This window comes from Motacilla alba, chromosome 11, assembly GCF_015832195.1.
Source record: "Motacilla alba alba isolate MOTALB_02 chromosome 11, Motacilla_alba_V1.0_pri, whole genome shotgun sequence".
NCBI lineage: Eukaryota > Metazoa > Chordata > Aves > Passeriformes > Motacillidae > Motacilla > Motacilla alba.
The window spans coordinates 7,558,017-7,574,177 of NC_052026.1; the positions used below are offsets into that span (position 1 = coordinate 7,558,017).

Genomic DNA, 16,161 nt, shown 5'->3' on the forward strand with positions numbered 1-16,161 from the left:
AACTCCACTATTGTGTAATGTAATGCAAAATTAATTGTTCCTGTGCCTCAGGACATATAGTTAAGTACAAAGGGCAGAAAATGAAAATGTTTGTCAACAATATAAATCTCCTCCTTATTTATCTTTGACAATCCAGACAATTACTTTAAGCTTCATATTCGCTGTTACTATGTTACTAGGAAAAGACTAAAGCTAATTTTTTAATTTCTAAGATAGAAATAGGAGGGTATAATGAGGACACATGAAGCTATTTTTTTCCAGTTTTCTGATCATATGACTTCTCCTACACAGCTCAAATGAGAAAGACAAAAAAATTGAGTAAGTGTATTTTTAAAATAAATTTTAAATGAACACATAAAATTCAGAGAAATCAGATTCACTTCTTCCTTTTCAGTTAAATTCTTCTGCACAGCATCACTGCTGACATCACTTAAAACATTTATATAGATATTTTGGATCCTTCAAATAATGATTTGTAGGCTACTACAGGAAAAATATTTAGGTGTTTGAAAATTTTGAACTCTTCAAACATTTGTTTTTCAAGAAGTAGAATGGAGAATGCTTTCCTGCTCTGTGAAAACAGCATCATTTTCATTTTGAAAAACATGTGGGGATTTGAGAAAAATGTAAAGCTCCTTGCAGTCACTGTCAAGGGCTCATTTCTTCCAAAGTCCACACTCTTCCATACACTGGGGAAGGTGCCTCTCTTGCTGGAAAGCCTGTGAGCAGGTCTTTGAGCCCAACCTGTGGCATTAACATGTCTCCATTTTTAAATTATGGCCAGAAACCCAGGAGGCACAAAACCTTCCCCCAGCCAGCTGCTGCTTCCAGGCCACAGAACACAGGCAGGGAGCCAGCTGGGAGTCACAAAGTTGGGAAATCAGGAGCCCCTTCCTGGCCAAAGCATTTTCTGGGAATGCCAAAGATGAGCATCAGGAGTGGCCTGAAAGAGCTGCCCCAGCACGAGAAGTACCACAGGTCCATTCCATGGGGCTCCCTGTCTCAGTGCACTGCAGTGCAGCTGCACACAACAAATAACCCACAGGATTTCAGCATGCATTAGGCTTTCAGTGCATGCAAGGGGCACCTGAATCCCTTAACAGCTGAGGAAATTACTGTGCTTTACACCATTAACTTATGGCCTTCAAAGCCCAGAAGGTGACAATCCACAGCATTGGTTCAGAATTACAGAAAAAAGTAACCAAAGCAGTAAAAGTCATGTTTTCAATGCTCACAGCCCCCAGCTGCTTTCAGAAAGAGGAGCAACTTAGAAATGATGAGAGGATCTTGCAGAATGTGACATATATAAAAACTACACAACTGAATCCATTTCCCCCTTTAAAGTGTTACACAGGAATGAGGAAAGCCTTCCTGCCACTGAGGGACTGCAGCTGATAATCGATGCTGTCCCCTCCCTCTCTAGCCTAGAGAATGACACCATGAAGACCTGGGGTTTGCTGCAGGATGCACTGCTGTGCTCTACTTCAGACCCGCTCCATTTCCAAGAAGAATAAAGCTATAACCTTTCTATTGTACAGAAAAAGGTTATGAGAATCATCCAGCCCACAAAGAAACTCTCAGATGAAGGGACTGAAATAATAGTGTTTGCCTCAGGAAACAAATGAAAAATCCTACTGAATACTTGGCAAAATTAAAGAAGAATTAGTCATCTCTAAGAATATCACCGTATCTAGAGTTCCTACATTAAACAGTACCAAGGACTTCAAAACATTTCCCAGATTAGACTGTAGCTATTGCAGGTGAATTTAAAGAAGTCTGAGGTGTCCTAACACCTGCCACAATCTGAGACAGCATACAGGATTCCACTTGGATCTGACAGCAATTCTGCTGTTGCTATGGAAACATTCACATTCCTTTAAAACCTTAGGAGGTCTGTATCTCCTTAAGCCACTCATGTGTATTTTGTTGGCCTTTACTTCTGCTCCACCATCTGAAAGAAAAAAATATCTGAGATATTCCTAACACTTAACCCCCCACCACCAGCATCACATAAATTAAAACCTGTGACGAAAGGTTATCCTTGAAATAATTCTCCTAGCTTGGCCTGGCTTTCCAGTAGCCATCCAGTTGGGCCAAAGACATCATGAGACATATCCTGATAGACAGAATCTTACTGGAACAACTCCAAAGCCTGACATGCCTTTGCCTGCCTCTCCTCAGTCTAAGATCTAGAGCCACTAATCATACAGATGTATATTTCTGACTTTAAAGCATTTCATCCCAAAGCGTCACACACCATCATGGAACTGCAGTAGCTGTTTCTCATTTGGTTTTATCAAATGCTACAGCAAACAAGCAGGAAAGACAGAACCAGGCCCAGTAGGCAAAGTATTTTTTTATAAGACTGTAACCTCATTTGACGTCTTTCAGATTCAAGATCAGTTTATTATAAAAAAAAAAGAAATTCTGAAAACAAGAATTTGTTACTACAGCCTTAACTAAAAAAATAAGCCACTAAACCCCACAGCAAAAACTGAAAAAAGACAATGGAGATAGAGAGTCTTGTATTTTTTCAATAATAGTCTTGCAATTTCTCAGTTTCCCACAGATTCCCTACCAGTTCCACGAGGGGCACCATGCCCTTGTTGAAACACATTCTGCCCACTACAAGGGCTCCTTATTATTTCCCCCAAACTGTAAAAAGTGATTGGCAAAGAGAATCTATTCCAGTCTGTTGCCACAAAGTTTATGTTTATCATTTCTCATGAAGAGTAATTAATTTAGTCAAAGCTTATCATCTGACCTCACAATGACCAAATTCAGTGAAATGAAACATTTATTTACAAATAAATATAAGAACTGGCATATTTGAATAGATTTCTACCTGAAGGAAGCATGGAACACATGGGAAAAGCTGCAGACCTATGAATGCAGACACTGATACTTTTCACTGCTTCAGAACAGGAAAAAGTTTCAAAAGAAAAAAAGCTGCATCACCTCCAGATGAGTGCAAGAAAAGAGCATTCCAGATAGAATTCTTTAAAAGGTTAGACCAGAATAAGTCATTATTGCATGCCATTTGATACTGTCATTTTTAATTAAAGTCATTCTAAAAATAGGGAGGAAAAATTGCTTCAACGTTTCTAGGTAAGTCCAAATACTTTTGAATACTTTTTTTCTAGCAGGGTGAGAATCTTTTGGATTCTCTGCTGTTTAAAATGAAGGGGCAATATTTACCTGCTATTTTTTATCTCAAAAGTCATTATCCCTTGGAATTTTTTTTCAAATTGAAACTACATAGTGAAATTGCTAAATCGAGTAAACAAATTAAATAGATGTTAAATATCTGACGTATTTGTGACTAGGTAGTTTGTTCAAACTAGTAGTTTTTATTTATTCAGTAGTATTTATTGTGTTAATTTTATTCAAAAAATTATCTTATGAAGCATGATAAAAACTGGCTGTGTGCAATGTTACTTCAGAGCAATTTACAATAACAGACTCTATCCTGAAGCATTCTGATATTATGCAAACTGACCCACAGCCTACTCTGCCACTACTGCACCACTTCCTTTTGGGAACATATCCTGACCTTTCCTACACAGAGTGATTTTCCTCACTACGCTACAGCCTGTGTTCTGTAAATGTTGATTCTTTAAATGAGAAAATCTACCCTCTAAACTTGGGCTGCAGACTGTAACAAGTTCAGATATAAATTCTGAATTTTAGGTTAGAGAGGGTCCTACTTTTAGCACAAAATTCAACTTAAAATTTTTCAGTGAGGGAATAATCAGTAATTCATAACATGGTTAGCAACATGTATGGCACACATTGTAATTTTCTGAGTACCCTACAGTGGGTTTTGCTGTCAGCTACAAGCACTTTATATTTCACCTTGGCCTTTAGGTTCACATTGCAAAATATGAATTTAGTAAGACATTTATTAAGTCATCCAACAAACATCTAGTTAAATTTACTGCATGCTGCAACTTTATTCTAAATCAGGGCACTGCAAATACTTAAACCAGATGATCACATACTTAAATAAATGAACATATAATAATCTATTCCACGAATTAAAATCATGCCTTTGAAAGCCAGTAGTATCATGAACAAATAACCCTCCAACAATTTAACAGATACCCAGCCCTGAAGACACACAGCCTAAAAAAGTGTTCTATACCACCTGGAAATTTACTTCATTAATAAGAAACTAAGACAAAGTAGAAATTAGGGGTAAGAAGAGTGGGCTGGTTTAATGATATATATGTGTGCATATATATTTTTACTCTAAAATAACTCCCTAAGTTAAACTCAACAAGCTCATTTGAATTACATTTGTTTCCAGATTTTAGCACAAACCTTGTTTTTCATCTCATGCTGGAACAGTTATGGTGCTTTGAATGCAGTGTTCTGCAATCAAGAAAGTGACTCTTCAGGAGCATCCATCATTTCTTTGAGTAGAATAATCTATTATAAAACATTCTAGGAACCTCTTTCACCAAACCCCTATTTTTTCAGATAGGGAACACACAAGTAAATAAATATAAGTCTCTTGTATTCTATAATTAAAGGTGAGGAGATTTCATTTCTTTCCTGAAAAAATTCTATTTAATATAATTTTATAAACACAGTACTTTGCTTTGTCTTTGCTATTCCAAATTCACATTACCTGGTCCAGTCCAAGCTTGGTTAGGTAGATGGCACTTTTTTGACATGTTTCATCTTCACACACTGGTAATAAATGTTCACTTTGTCCATCCCCATCTGTCAAAGAGAAAAAAAAAAGCCCATCAGCTTTGTATCTGCAAAATCAGAAACCCTGCTTATATGAAATAATCAGCTGTGAATAATGTACACCTTTTTTGAATGTGAAAAATTACATTGTATAAACTACACCTGTTCAAAATCCTTAACCTAATAACCTATGTCTTTTGTTTGAAGACTGCCTTTGCTAAAGTACTTTCATCTTGACCCATAATATTGAGAGAATTTGAAATTTTACTGGCATACTGAGAAGAGTAAGTCCTTAGTAATTTAATCCGTGTGTTCAGTTGGGAAAAAAAATTACCTTTAATACCAACCCACCATTACGACTCCACCATAAAAACTCATTTAATTTTCTGAACTAGTTTTAAACTCTTGCGCTGTCAGCAAGACTTTAGGAAGAGTCAGGAGTTCACAAGTAGTATCTTAATCTGTACTTAACACAAAACACAACACTGGAGAGTTAATTAACACAATGGCTAATAAATCCCAGGCTTACAGAATTAGGTAAATTTGAGTAAATTACAGGTTTTCAAAAATGTTCTTTAAGCGCCTTTAATCCATTTATTTCCAAAACCTTTAGCAGAATAATGACCTTTTAATATTTAAACAAGCAATGACTACTTGCATCTAGAGTTCTGACACACAGAGCATAAAGTAGGGAAAAAAGTAATAATTTACTGTCCATTATCTACTCCGGAGAAATCTCTGTGTTGCCATGGTGACCTTGCAGCCCTGCCTTCCTCCCAGGGGCCCGGCCAGCAGGGGCAGCTCCCTGCCAGGGCTGGGAGGGCGCAGAGGGAGAGGAACAGTCAAGAACTGCTGCAGAGAGCCTGGGCTGCCAGACCCCCAGCAGAACCACAGCTGCCTTGCCATGCCATGGCACCCCCAGCAGAACCACAGCTGCCTTGCCATGCCATGGCACCCCCAGCAGAACCACAGCTGCCTTGCCATGCCATGGCACCCCCAGCAGAACCACAGCTGCCTTGCCATGACATGGCACCCCCAGCAGAACCACAGCTGCCTTGCCATGCCATGGCACCCCCAGCAGAACCACAGCTGCCTTGCCATGCCATGGCACCCCCAGCAGAACCACAGCTGCCTTGCCATGCCATGGCACCCCCAGCAGAACCACAGCTGCATTGCCATGCCATGGCACCCCCAGCAGAACCACAGCTGCCTTGCCATGACATGGCTCCCCCAGCTCAGGCACATTTCAGGCAATCCACTTTTCCAGCCCATGGAATCTGAAGAACGACTGAGGGAGCTGGGGTTGTTCAGCCTGGAGAAAAGGAGACTCAGAGGTGACCTTATCACTCTCTGCAGCTTCCTGAAGGGTGGCTGTGCTGAGCTGGGGTCGGTCTCTTTCTCCAGGCAACAACAGACAGAACGAGAGGACACAGTCTCAAGCTCTGCCAAGGGAGATACAGGCTAGAATTAAGGAGGAAGTTTTTCACAGAAAGAGTGGTCAAATCCTGGAATCATCTGCCTAGGGAGGTGGTGGAGTCCCCATCCCTGGATGTGTTTAAAAAAAGACTGGATGTGGCACTGGGTGCCATGATCTAGTTGAGGTCTTGGAACATGGGTTGGACTCGATGATCTTAAAGGTCTCTTCCAACCTAGAAATTCTGGGATTCTGGGATTCTGTGAATCAAAGCTCACAGTGTAATAAAAACAATTCGCCTTTTCAACTTGCCCCTAGGCCCGTACAGTTGTGAGGAGCTGGGTGTTTCATTCGAGATAACCACAGTGTTCATTGTGAACACTGCAATACAGAGAGGTCCTCATCTGGCACATTAATTACTTGAATCATTTCCACCACTGGATTCTATATTACATCTATAAAATATTGCAGGTAACAGCCACAAACATCTTCTCAGTCTGGCTCCCTGACAGCTGCTTGGCTATCCCACAATAAATGAAATTTGCACTGGTCTGATGCTTCAGAAATGCAGCTTACGAACATGCTACGAAATAGATTTCTGTATGAACCCCAAAGGTGCTGAGAGCACCAAGGGGCCTCAGGCACCCCTGCTGCTTGGGTTTGCAGAAATCCAAACCAGCTGATTTAGACAAGTGGATTTGGCAAAATTCCTTGATGAAATCTCCTGAGCTAATATGCAAAACCCAGATCATATACCTGTCACTGAACCCCTTATTCATTTTCCAGTCCAGAACTGGCCCCAGCCCAGAAGTCCTGTCATACTTCACCAGCACCATAAGAAAAGCTTTCTCAGCCTGCCAGCCCGTGCTTCTGTGAAGCTGCACCTCCCTTTGGGGGTGTGGGTACATCTGTAGCTGTGCAGTTGCATTTCTGGGTCCCTCCCTCATTTCATCAGCAAGCTGGGAGAGGGAAAGGAGGGTTATAAGGGGAGGAGGAGTGATGAAAATATCAGACTTCCCCAAATATCTCCAAGTGATAAAGCCAAACTTTGAGTGGCTTCCTACATCCCATCTGCCTCATGAATTACTTTACCTCACCACCAAACTCCTCCCAAATCCTCATGGCAGCTCTCTTCTCCAGGATAGAGAATTTGGGATGTGAAGTAGCCTAGGTGATAGAAATCCAGTAAGTTCACATCCAAAGAGATGGGAAAGGGAATTCCCACTCTTCAACAGAGAAATCAACATAGCAACTATTGAATCTGTCTGAAATCAGCACCAGCTTCTGAAGGTGTCTGTTTTCCTTCTGCATCATTCAAGAACAACAATTAAAACATGTTATCATCTTGAATCTTTGCTTGCATGAACAGATTAAAATGCTGTTGGACTACAGTTTTTATTCTAAACTTAAATGGAAGAAAGTGTTCAATTTGCAAATCATAAACCATGAGAATATTGAAGGATTTGCTAAAATTTAATTAAATTACAGAGATATGTTTTCTGAATATAAAATGTAAATTAAGCCCTAACATTTTAAATACATTTCTACAAAAGTTTCAGTCTGAAGTGATTTTAGAAGTTTTTCAATAACACACAAGGACAAAGAACCACCTTCCTCTGTTTGAGAAAGGGACAAGAACAAGGATGTTCTCATTTTAAATTATGTTATGGAGCAGAGGAGAATATAAAATGTTTGATTCTACTTATACTGCAAACATTCATCTTGTTATACCAATAACTCAGTTTGATAGTGTGGGTAGGTAATGCTCAGGGTAGGGCAGGACATTGATGAAAACACCCTTGGAGCTTTGAGGAATACCCAATCCATAGGACAGGAGGGACAGAACTGGCACACAATTACACACAAAGCCATCGCCTTCCACATGAAGGTGTTGTAGATAAATTACAAGCTCTAAACTTGATTAAAATATTCAGTATGATCAAAGAATGAATAAATACAGAAATGCATCAAACACCACGCCTTTGTCTCTGCAAACTGAAAATACTATGACATATATTCCATATTGGAAAGCCAGAGTTTCCTCAATTCATTGGACCAGAAGATAAACATCATTTTACATAATTTCTCTTACAGGATCATGCTTTCAGTTGCAATTTCTCTTCAATTCTGTGTAACAGATATTTAAGAATATACTAGTTAAAAAAATAAAGTTCAAGATAAGAGAAAAATCTGTTGAAAACTGACAGCACAGTTTTGAAAAAAAGATTTATTTTAAAAATAAATTTTGCCAAAAAACATCCTGAAAACATGATGAGAAGCCATTTTTAAGCTGACACATCTCAAATTATTGTATCCACCTCACAAAAGTTTCTCAGATAGAGACATCCATACTATGGAGACTGGACTGGTTTGCTTCGATTTTGTTTGTTTGGTCTTTATTTTCCTCTTTTACACTCTGCTTAGCTGAATTTAAAGATCACGAAGATGAGATATAAAAACATTAATATGGCACTTAGAGCAGACAGAACAAATGTTAAACTTAAAAGGTTTCAAGTAAAGCTCCAGCATTGAACATGTAGCTGGAAATAGGACATCAATGAAACAAGAATATCTTCTGAGTTGCAGCAAAATAGCTTAAGAAAAATCCACAATTAGTCAAATTCTGTATTACAGAAAAGTAGCAATCAAAAGAAGAAAACCCAACATTCTTCATCTCTATCATAATATTACATCTTATTTCTTTTCCAGTTTTTATTTCTAAAGCACATCTTACAATGCACAGATCCATCTTTTATAACTAGAAATAAAATGTTTCCTGCATTTCTGAAGCTTTTTCAAAGACACTGTGAAACACAGGAATCGATACAGCAGCTTCTCCAGTTTTGAAAGAAAGAATTTCCTTCTTTATCTTTACATGATTCCACCTTGGAAGCACCTGCTGGAACGCAAACTACTGACCTTGAAGACCACACAAAAAACACCCCCAGCAGTTGCTAACTTAAGAGCTTTAACTAACAATAAATTCACCTTGGATCCAAGAAACACTTCCTATCTTCATGCCTGGTTTCAATCCCAATGTAAATAAACGTCCTTCAGTTTTAAACTCTGATCTTGAAGTTAAATTTCTCCAAAAAGGAAGACAGAAATTCAAAGGAGTATCATTAGCACGAGTATCAGTGCAGTTAGGTATGCACAGGTGACAAAACATGCATTGGTGACAACGACTGGATGATCCCATCACACCTATGCTGGTTTCAAGTATTTATGAAAAATACCTTGGATAACATGTCTTTGATAATCTCCTTCAGCCTAGGTCTACCTAGGAAACCTGTTTCTGGAGACCCTCTGCAATCTTCACTCAGTTCCTAGGGTCTGCTACTCTGTCTGTCTCTTTCATTTAAAAATGAAATCTCCTTTCAAACTGGTGGAAATCTTATTTGTAACTTTAATGTCATTTGCAGCAGTAGGTGTGCCCAAACACTCCAGACTCCAAATGTCCTGTGCTAGCAGCACTCAGCTGGGAGCACCTTTGACAGAGAAACAGAAAGTCAACTGTTAATGAGCAAGTTCTCAACACACGACTCTGGCTTGACTGATACAGCGTAACTCCATGGTTAATAAAGATCAAGTCTTGTAGGCAGTGGAAAGGGCTAGAAAAAGAACAGTCCTACGTACTCATCACCTGCAAACCTGTACTTATGTCTAAATATGTAAAGACAAAATTAGAAGTCTTATTCCATCTAGGAATCATGTGAGAATCATTACTTACAAGTGCCTGTTTGCTGTATTTCTAACAAGAGGCACGGCCACAGAGCTGCCTTTCCAGCACCTTGTCCCTGTTTGCCAAGTGCTGGCAGCCCAGTCCAAGCACCCCAAAGGCCCTGCCTGTGCAGTCCCTGGGAGCACACCTTGCACAGAGAGGCTGTGTGAGAGACATGGCTGAGCTTTCACATTGATTGTCAATATTCACACGGCTCAAGTATCTTCAATCTGTTCTAAAAGTAAATTTGAATGGGAGAGTGCAAAAAAAATCTTGATCAGATTAAACGTAACATAATGTTGTTAGAATTGTTAGATGCTTCAAAAGCAATACCAAGGTACTGCAGTCTGAGAACACATTTTGAACTGAATTCACAAATAGCAAATGGTCAAAGGAGCTCCACACAAGAAACTTCTTCCCAAACCCAGAGGTCTCAGAGGGGTGCTTATAAAACAAACACATTTGTAACTTACTTAGCATGAGTAAACCCAGGCAAAAGACACTCAATCCCAATGCTCAAATTCCTTAACAAACACAGAAAAAGGTGTCACAAAAGTGCTCTTTTGCCACCAGGTTCAAGGATTGTTAGATTCATGCTTGTGAATTCAATGTACTTTCCAACATGGGCTCTGAAAAGAAAATGGCACCTGGGGAAATGACAATTCTGTGATCACTCACTCCAAAACTGTTTCATAATACAGCAAGATAAAGTTGTAGCTATGAAGAGCAAGACAGCTTTTGGTGGGTGTATGATCTAAACCTTTTTAATTTAAATGCTCTGCACTCTTGCTGCAGTGTAATCTTCTGCTCCTTTAAAAACAAAAATGGAATCAACTTTTTGGGGTTATTCTGAGATCACAGACTGATCATTGTAACTTCTTAAAGTTCTGTTAAATAGAAAAGAAGTTGTTTTCTAGCAAGTTGGGGATTAGACTTGACCTGTAGAGGTCCTTTCTAACCCTAACTATTTGGTGAAATGGGAATATGTTAACTATACAGGCTAAGAAAGTCAGCTTTCATAATTCTGAACATAAAAACAAGAACCTTCATATACCACAAAGTTCTCATTCATACATCCCTCCCTCTTGTCTTTGCCCAGTTCTCAGTATCCTCTCTCATGAATCTTCAATTTACAATTCTGAAGAACAATAAGAGGAAAAAGAAGAAAAAAAGCCCTCTCAGGGTTGTACTACAGCAATACCCTTCTGGGGCAGGCAAGAAGCCTACAATAAGTACAACTGAGTTTGATATTCAAATAAAATAAAGGTTTGTTTGAAATCTGATTATCTTAAATTTATCTTCTCAAGTAATTAAATCATTAGAATTCTTTTGTCACTCTGTGCCTTTAGGTGCTCAGTGAGATGGTCATGACAGAGACAGTTACAATAAATTACTGAGATAATTACACATTATTAAAACAATCAACGTCAGCTGCCTTTAGCAAATGTGAATCATAATTTCAAAAAAGATGCAAAGAGCTTCTACAGATGATTCAACGTTCTCTGGACATTAAAGAAATCCTCATAACTCTCTCCTTCACACTAAATCAATTCTGATTTTAAATCCTTCCAGAGAAGCCACAGTCACAGCTCCACTGCATAGAAGCACTTAACACAGCGTGCCAGCAAACCGCACAGTGAGGCTCCCAGGCTGCACCAGAGCCAACAGTGCAGCCTTCTGCCTCGAGTGCAAATTCCAGCACTAGCTGTGATCCAAGCAGGGGAAAGAAACCGCATCAAATACAATGTGAACTGCCCCCGCACCACACCAAACCATTGCTGCAACTCCTGTTGCAGTTTCTGCTGAAGGCTGCTTGTTTCCCCTGTTTCATATTAAAACAAACTCCCAAGCCTGGCTGTACGTTTGGAGCTCTGGGATGTTGCACGTGTTCAAAGCTCCCATGGCAACAAGGCTCCAGGTGCTGCCAAAGGAAGGGATGACACAAAGCAAGGCAAGGCACTGGTGTAACTGCCTTGGGTCAGCCCAGCCTGGGGCCAGAGCTCCTCCTTACACACCATCGATAGGGCCAAAGACAAATTCAATCCTGTGAAGTGGTTTAACAAGGAACAGATAACCAAGTGACACACGCAGCACTACACCAATTTTATTGTCCGAAAGAAAGAAAAGTTCTTCTTGAGTTTCAAGCCCCTTCAACAAAAATTAATATGAAGCAACAGCAGTTCCTTTGCCCAGGAGATACTAGCATATGTCAGGACATAAAGACCTTGGCAAAATATGGGAACCTGATTTTCCCCCCTCAGAAACTGATACTGTTTGGGAACTACATTTAAAACACTGAGGTATCACTGAAGAGCATTGCTGGTGACAAATTAACAAAGGCTTAGCTCCTAAATACCCTTTCACGGACTCAAATCACAAGTGCCAATTATCTTGGTATGTCTCTATACACTGCTGTTTCAGGAGTGCATCTGGTACTAGAAGAATCTCTTCCATAGCTAAAGTCTTTCAGAAGGCTTCATTTCCATTAACTTTCATACCTTTTGCACCCAAACTGATCCCAGTAAACCCAGCTTTCCTCATACGCAGAGCATTTCACACACAGAAGTACTGTCACCCTGCACCTTAAGGTTCTTAGAGAATCCTTCCATTGACTACAGAAGCACTAAATATTTGCACAACACAGTGCTCAAAGGAGAATGGTTTTCTTAAGGGGTTATTTAACAAAATGTACCATTAAAATTTCCCTTTGATACATTGCTACTGCATCTGAGGATGCAACATTCTGAGGGAAAAAAGAAATTGAGATGTTAGAATGAAGTTGACAGATAAAATTATAAGGCACAAAATCAAAATGCAACTGCAGGCAGAAAAGCAGTGCATTTAAAGTATATTTAGCTGCAGGATAATGAAGGTCTACTGTAAAAAAAAAATCTTTCAACAAAATGCATTTGGCACAGTGCAACGAAAGGTTGAAAAACCCCCAAAGGTTAGGCATTATGTTATCCTGTTTAAACATAATTAATTGGCAATAATGAGCTATCATTTCCTACAAGGAAAGTGATAATTACTACCACATGTCATACAAGTAGATAAAATACATGAAATAGTTCAATTACTTGGTAGGGGGGAGAACAGAGAGGATTCTCTTAGGATTATTAGTTGGCTAACTGGATTTCAAATATTAGAAAAAAAATGAGTTCAGGTCTCTTAAAGACTTTGATGGAACTTTATCAAACCCAACTCATATTTGCTCAAAAAGTGTGCATGGCAGGGGTGAATGCAAATTTAGAGAAGAGAAAGGGCAGCAGCTAAGAAATCAAATGGTGACAAAAAAATAAAGGATTGGGTTGGCTAAAAGCTACCTAGAAAAAATGAAGAGCTGTGCTATATTTACTTATGAGGACACCATGATCAAGTTTGATTTCAAAGAGCCATTGTCACTCTCCTTTAAATACAGGCCAAAACAAAGTCCTTTGCTTTAACTAAGCAAAATCAATGACTGATTAATCAAACTTGCACAGTCCCAGATACCAAAGGAGGATCTTAAATCTCTGCTATCCAACTGAAGCAATCATAGTTAAATACCAATTACGACACCAGTTTCCTATAGAAATGAATTAATGGATCACATAATCAGCACAATATCCTGTGCTAATAATTTCTGACTCACTACTTCAAAAACATGTCATTAATCTTTACATTAATGAGAAAATAGCAGGTTATTGTGTCCAAAATATGGCTCACATTCATCTAATGCTAAAAAAATTGGTCATTTTCAGATTGTCCCATTGAAATCCTTCAATTTCTTTAAAAATACAACATTTTCCTAGTAATTTAAGTGACATTTAATAAAGCTCTCTATATACTTGCAAGTATTTATCAGGATTCTAGACAACATCTATGATTTCCTCTAAAGACAGTACAAGCAGATCTTCTAAAACTCCTCTGCCAGCTCACAGATAACAACAGTGCAGGATTAATCATTTTTGCTATAGCAACCACTGCACTGCAATTACCATAGTGACATGAGAAGAATGGGAAAAGTAATAATGAAGAGCTCTTACTTGTTTGGAGCAATGTGGCAACTAAATAAGTGCAGAACTCTCGAGCACCCAACTCTGCTCACCTTAATCAATTGAAATGCCATTTGTAATAGATGTCAAAAAGCATTTCTGATTTATTTTTAAAAGGGCAGTACAAATTTGTCAATTGTTCCCCGTCCTTTGATCAGATTGATGTACAAATCACTGCTATCATGTAACAGGGGGAAGTGCTACTTATTACAGAGGTTCTAACTCAGCCATAAAATGTAAGGTCTACTCCATTACCATAAATGTATTGATGTACACACACATCCTTCTATGTAATCTTTAATTAAAGTATACACACACACACATATATATAAATGTACTGGACTTTCAGATGCATACAAACATACATTTGCATATTTTTTAATAAAAAAAATCTTTATTTTTTCAGTACTTCAGGAGCACTTGGTACTAAGATTATACCAACATCTGTGACAGTTTCTCATGAGTCACTTAATTGCTGCTTTTTCCAACTCCTTTTAGCCAAATAATTTATACTGGATAGCTGTTGTTCAACGTGCTTAGTTTAAGAAAGGAAATCTTAGCCCAAATTAGTTGCTTTTGGAAATTCTCAGTCAGAATCTTATACAAAGCTCCCCCCTTTTTTCAAATGACTGGTAAATACTCGTGGCTGGAAAGGGTACTTCAAATAAAATTTTCAGAAGCAGGAAAGAATGTTAGACAAAGTGACCTTTTGAAACAATGTTTATTTTGTTAAGAGGCAGGTGCAATCAGTAAATCAGAATCTCGCACTGCAGGAGCGCAAGAAGGCACAGGGAGAGAGGTGGGTGTGAGAGGGAAGGCAGCAGCCCAAGTGGCACAGCCCCAAGCTCACGTCTGCCCTGACACCGCTGCAGAGCCCATCGTGCACACCTTGGGTTAATTCATGACAAGTGGCAGAGTGAAAGCACAGAGATACAGGACCCTCTGAGACCTTTAGCAAATGGCAAAGCTGGCACATCAGCTGGGAGGTACAGAAAATGTCAAGGAGGGGAAGAAAAATTGAGGCAGGCAACCCAGAAGTAAGAATGTCAGAGGCTTCTGCTGTATTTTGAACATTTCTAGTGCCAGTGGCTGTGTCCCAGTGCCAAGAGCAGGATGCCTGTGGCACAGCAGAGTGTGAGTGCACAGCACATTCTGCATCACGCACAGCTTGGCAAAACCTGCCAGAGGTAGAAGGCAGCACAATCTTCTAATAGATCTCTTTTTCCATTTCATTGTGGTATTTTGATTTGTTGTGCAGTGAGCCCCATTACAGATGGCCACATTATTCCAAACTGCAAACCATCCTACTTTAACTTCCTTTGGCTTACAATCATTATTCTGTCAGTTTTGAAATGGAAAACTGAAAACAGGAGAGGTTCAAGTCTGGCAATCCATTTCTAGAAATGCTTTGTCTTTAACTCCAGCTCAGTACAAGCAGCTGGATGCTCAAAGCCAGCATTTTGAAACACCTAAATGTGAGCAGACAGCACAGTGGGTAAATGCAGGTACTGTGACAGAGCAGCACACCCATCATGGGAGATGCTGGCCCTTTGCTGTTGGGCTGGTGCAGAGCAAATCAATCTGATGATGATTAGCAGTGAGGGCATTAAACAAGGGTGCAGGAACTCCAGCCCAGCAGTCCCTGGGCCCCTGCCACTGCCCTTCCTCCCAAGCTCAGCTGTACCAATCCACTGCCCTGCCATTGCACTGCACACTCCATTTAGCCACACAGTCAACATTTGAACTTTAACATTGGAACAGTTCCACGTCTCTTTGTGAAGATATTCCAGGGTTTATTACAATTCCATTAATTACTATGAATTTCTAAAATTATGATTTATCATTTGGGCTCATTAGCCACCTAACACATAAAATTATCCCACATAAAGGTAGCTCTTCACATTACCATTGTTAAAAACTTAGAAAAAATTTTCTATTTAGTACCTACTAAGACACATTATTCAGAACATCAGCTTGGCAAATGATTACAAAAGACCCAGCACACTTAATTTTTTAACAGCAAAAAATGTATTATTCTATTCTTTCCTTCATATATTACATAGGTAAGTATTCAAACCTGAAGATAAATAGTAAAATATTTTATTAAAACTTTGCCAAACATTTTAGAAAATGGGGTAAACATTACAGAGAAGAGCCTGGGGCACGGTTCAGGTTCTACCTGACTTCTTTTCCTGTAGATCTGATCTAAGGACCATTACCCATCCAGCAGAGGTGCCTTGCATTCACAGGTCAGCCTCAAAACACTTGTAAGTGGCAGCACAGAGCAAGTGAGT

At 39.2% G+C, this 16,161-nt stretch overlaps 1 protein-coding gene across 1 annotated transcript in view; it reads right to left on the reverse strand.

Moving 5' to 3' along the window:
- The window catches only part of ITFG1 (integrin alpha FG-GAP repeat containing 1), a 74,067-nt gene that overhangs the window by 31,925 nt on the left and 25,981 nt on the right, over nt 1-16,161 (reverse strand). The window contains exon 9 of the mRNA XM_038148331.1: nt 4,634-4,728. Within this exon, the coding sequence (XP_038004259.1) occupies nt 4,634-4,728 (95 nt within the window). The remainder of the gene's footprint in view (nt 1-4,633; nt 4,729-16,161) is intronic.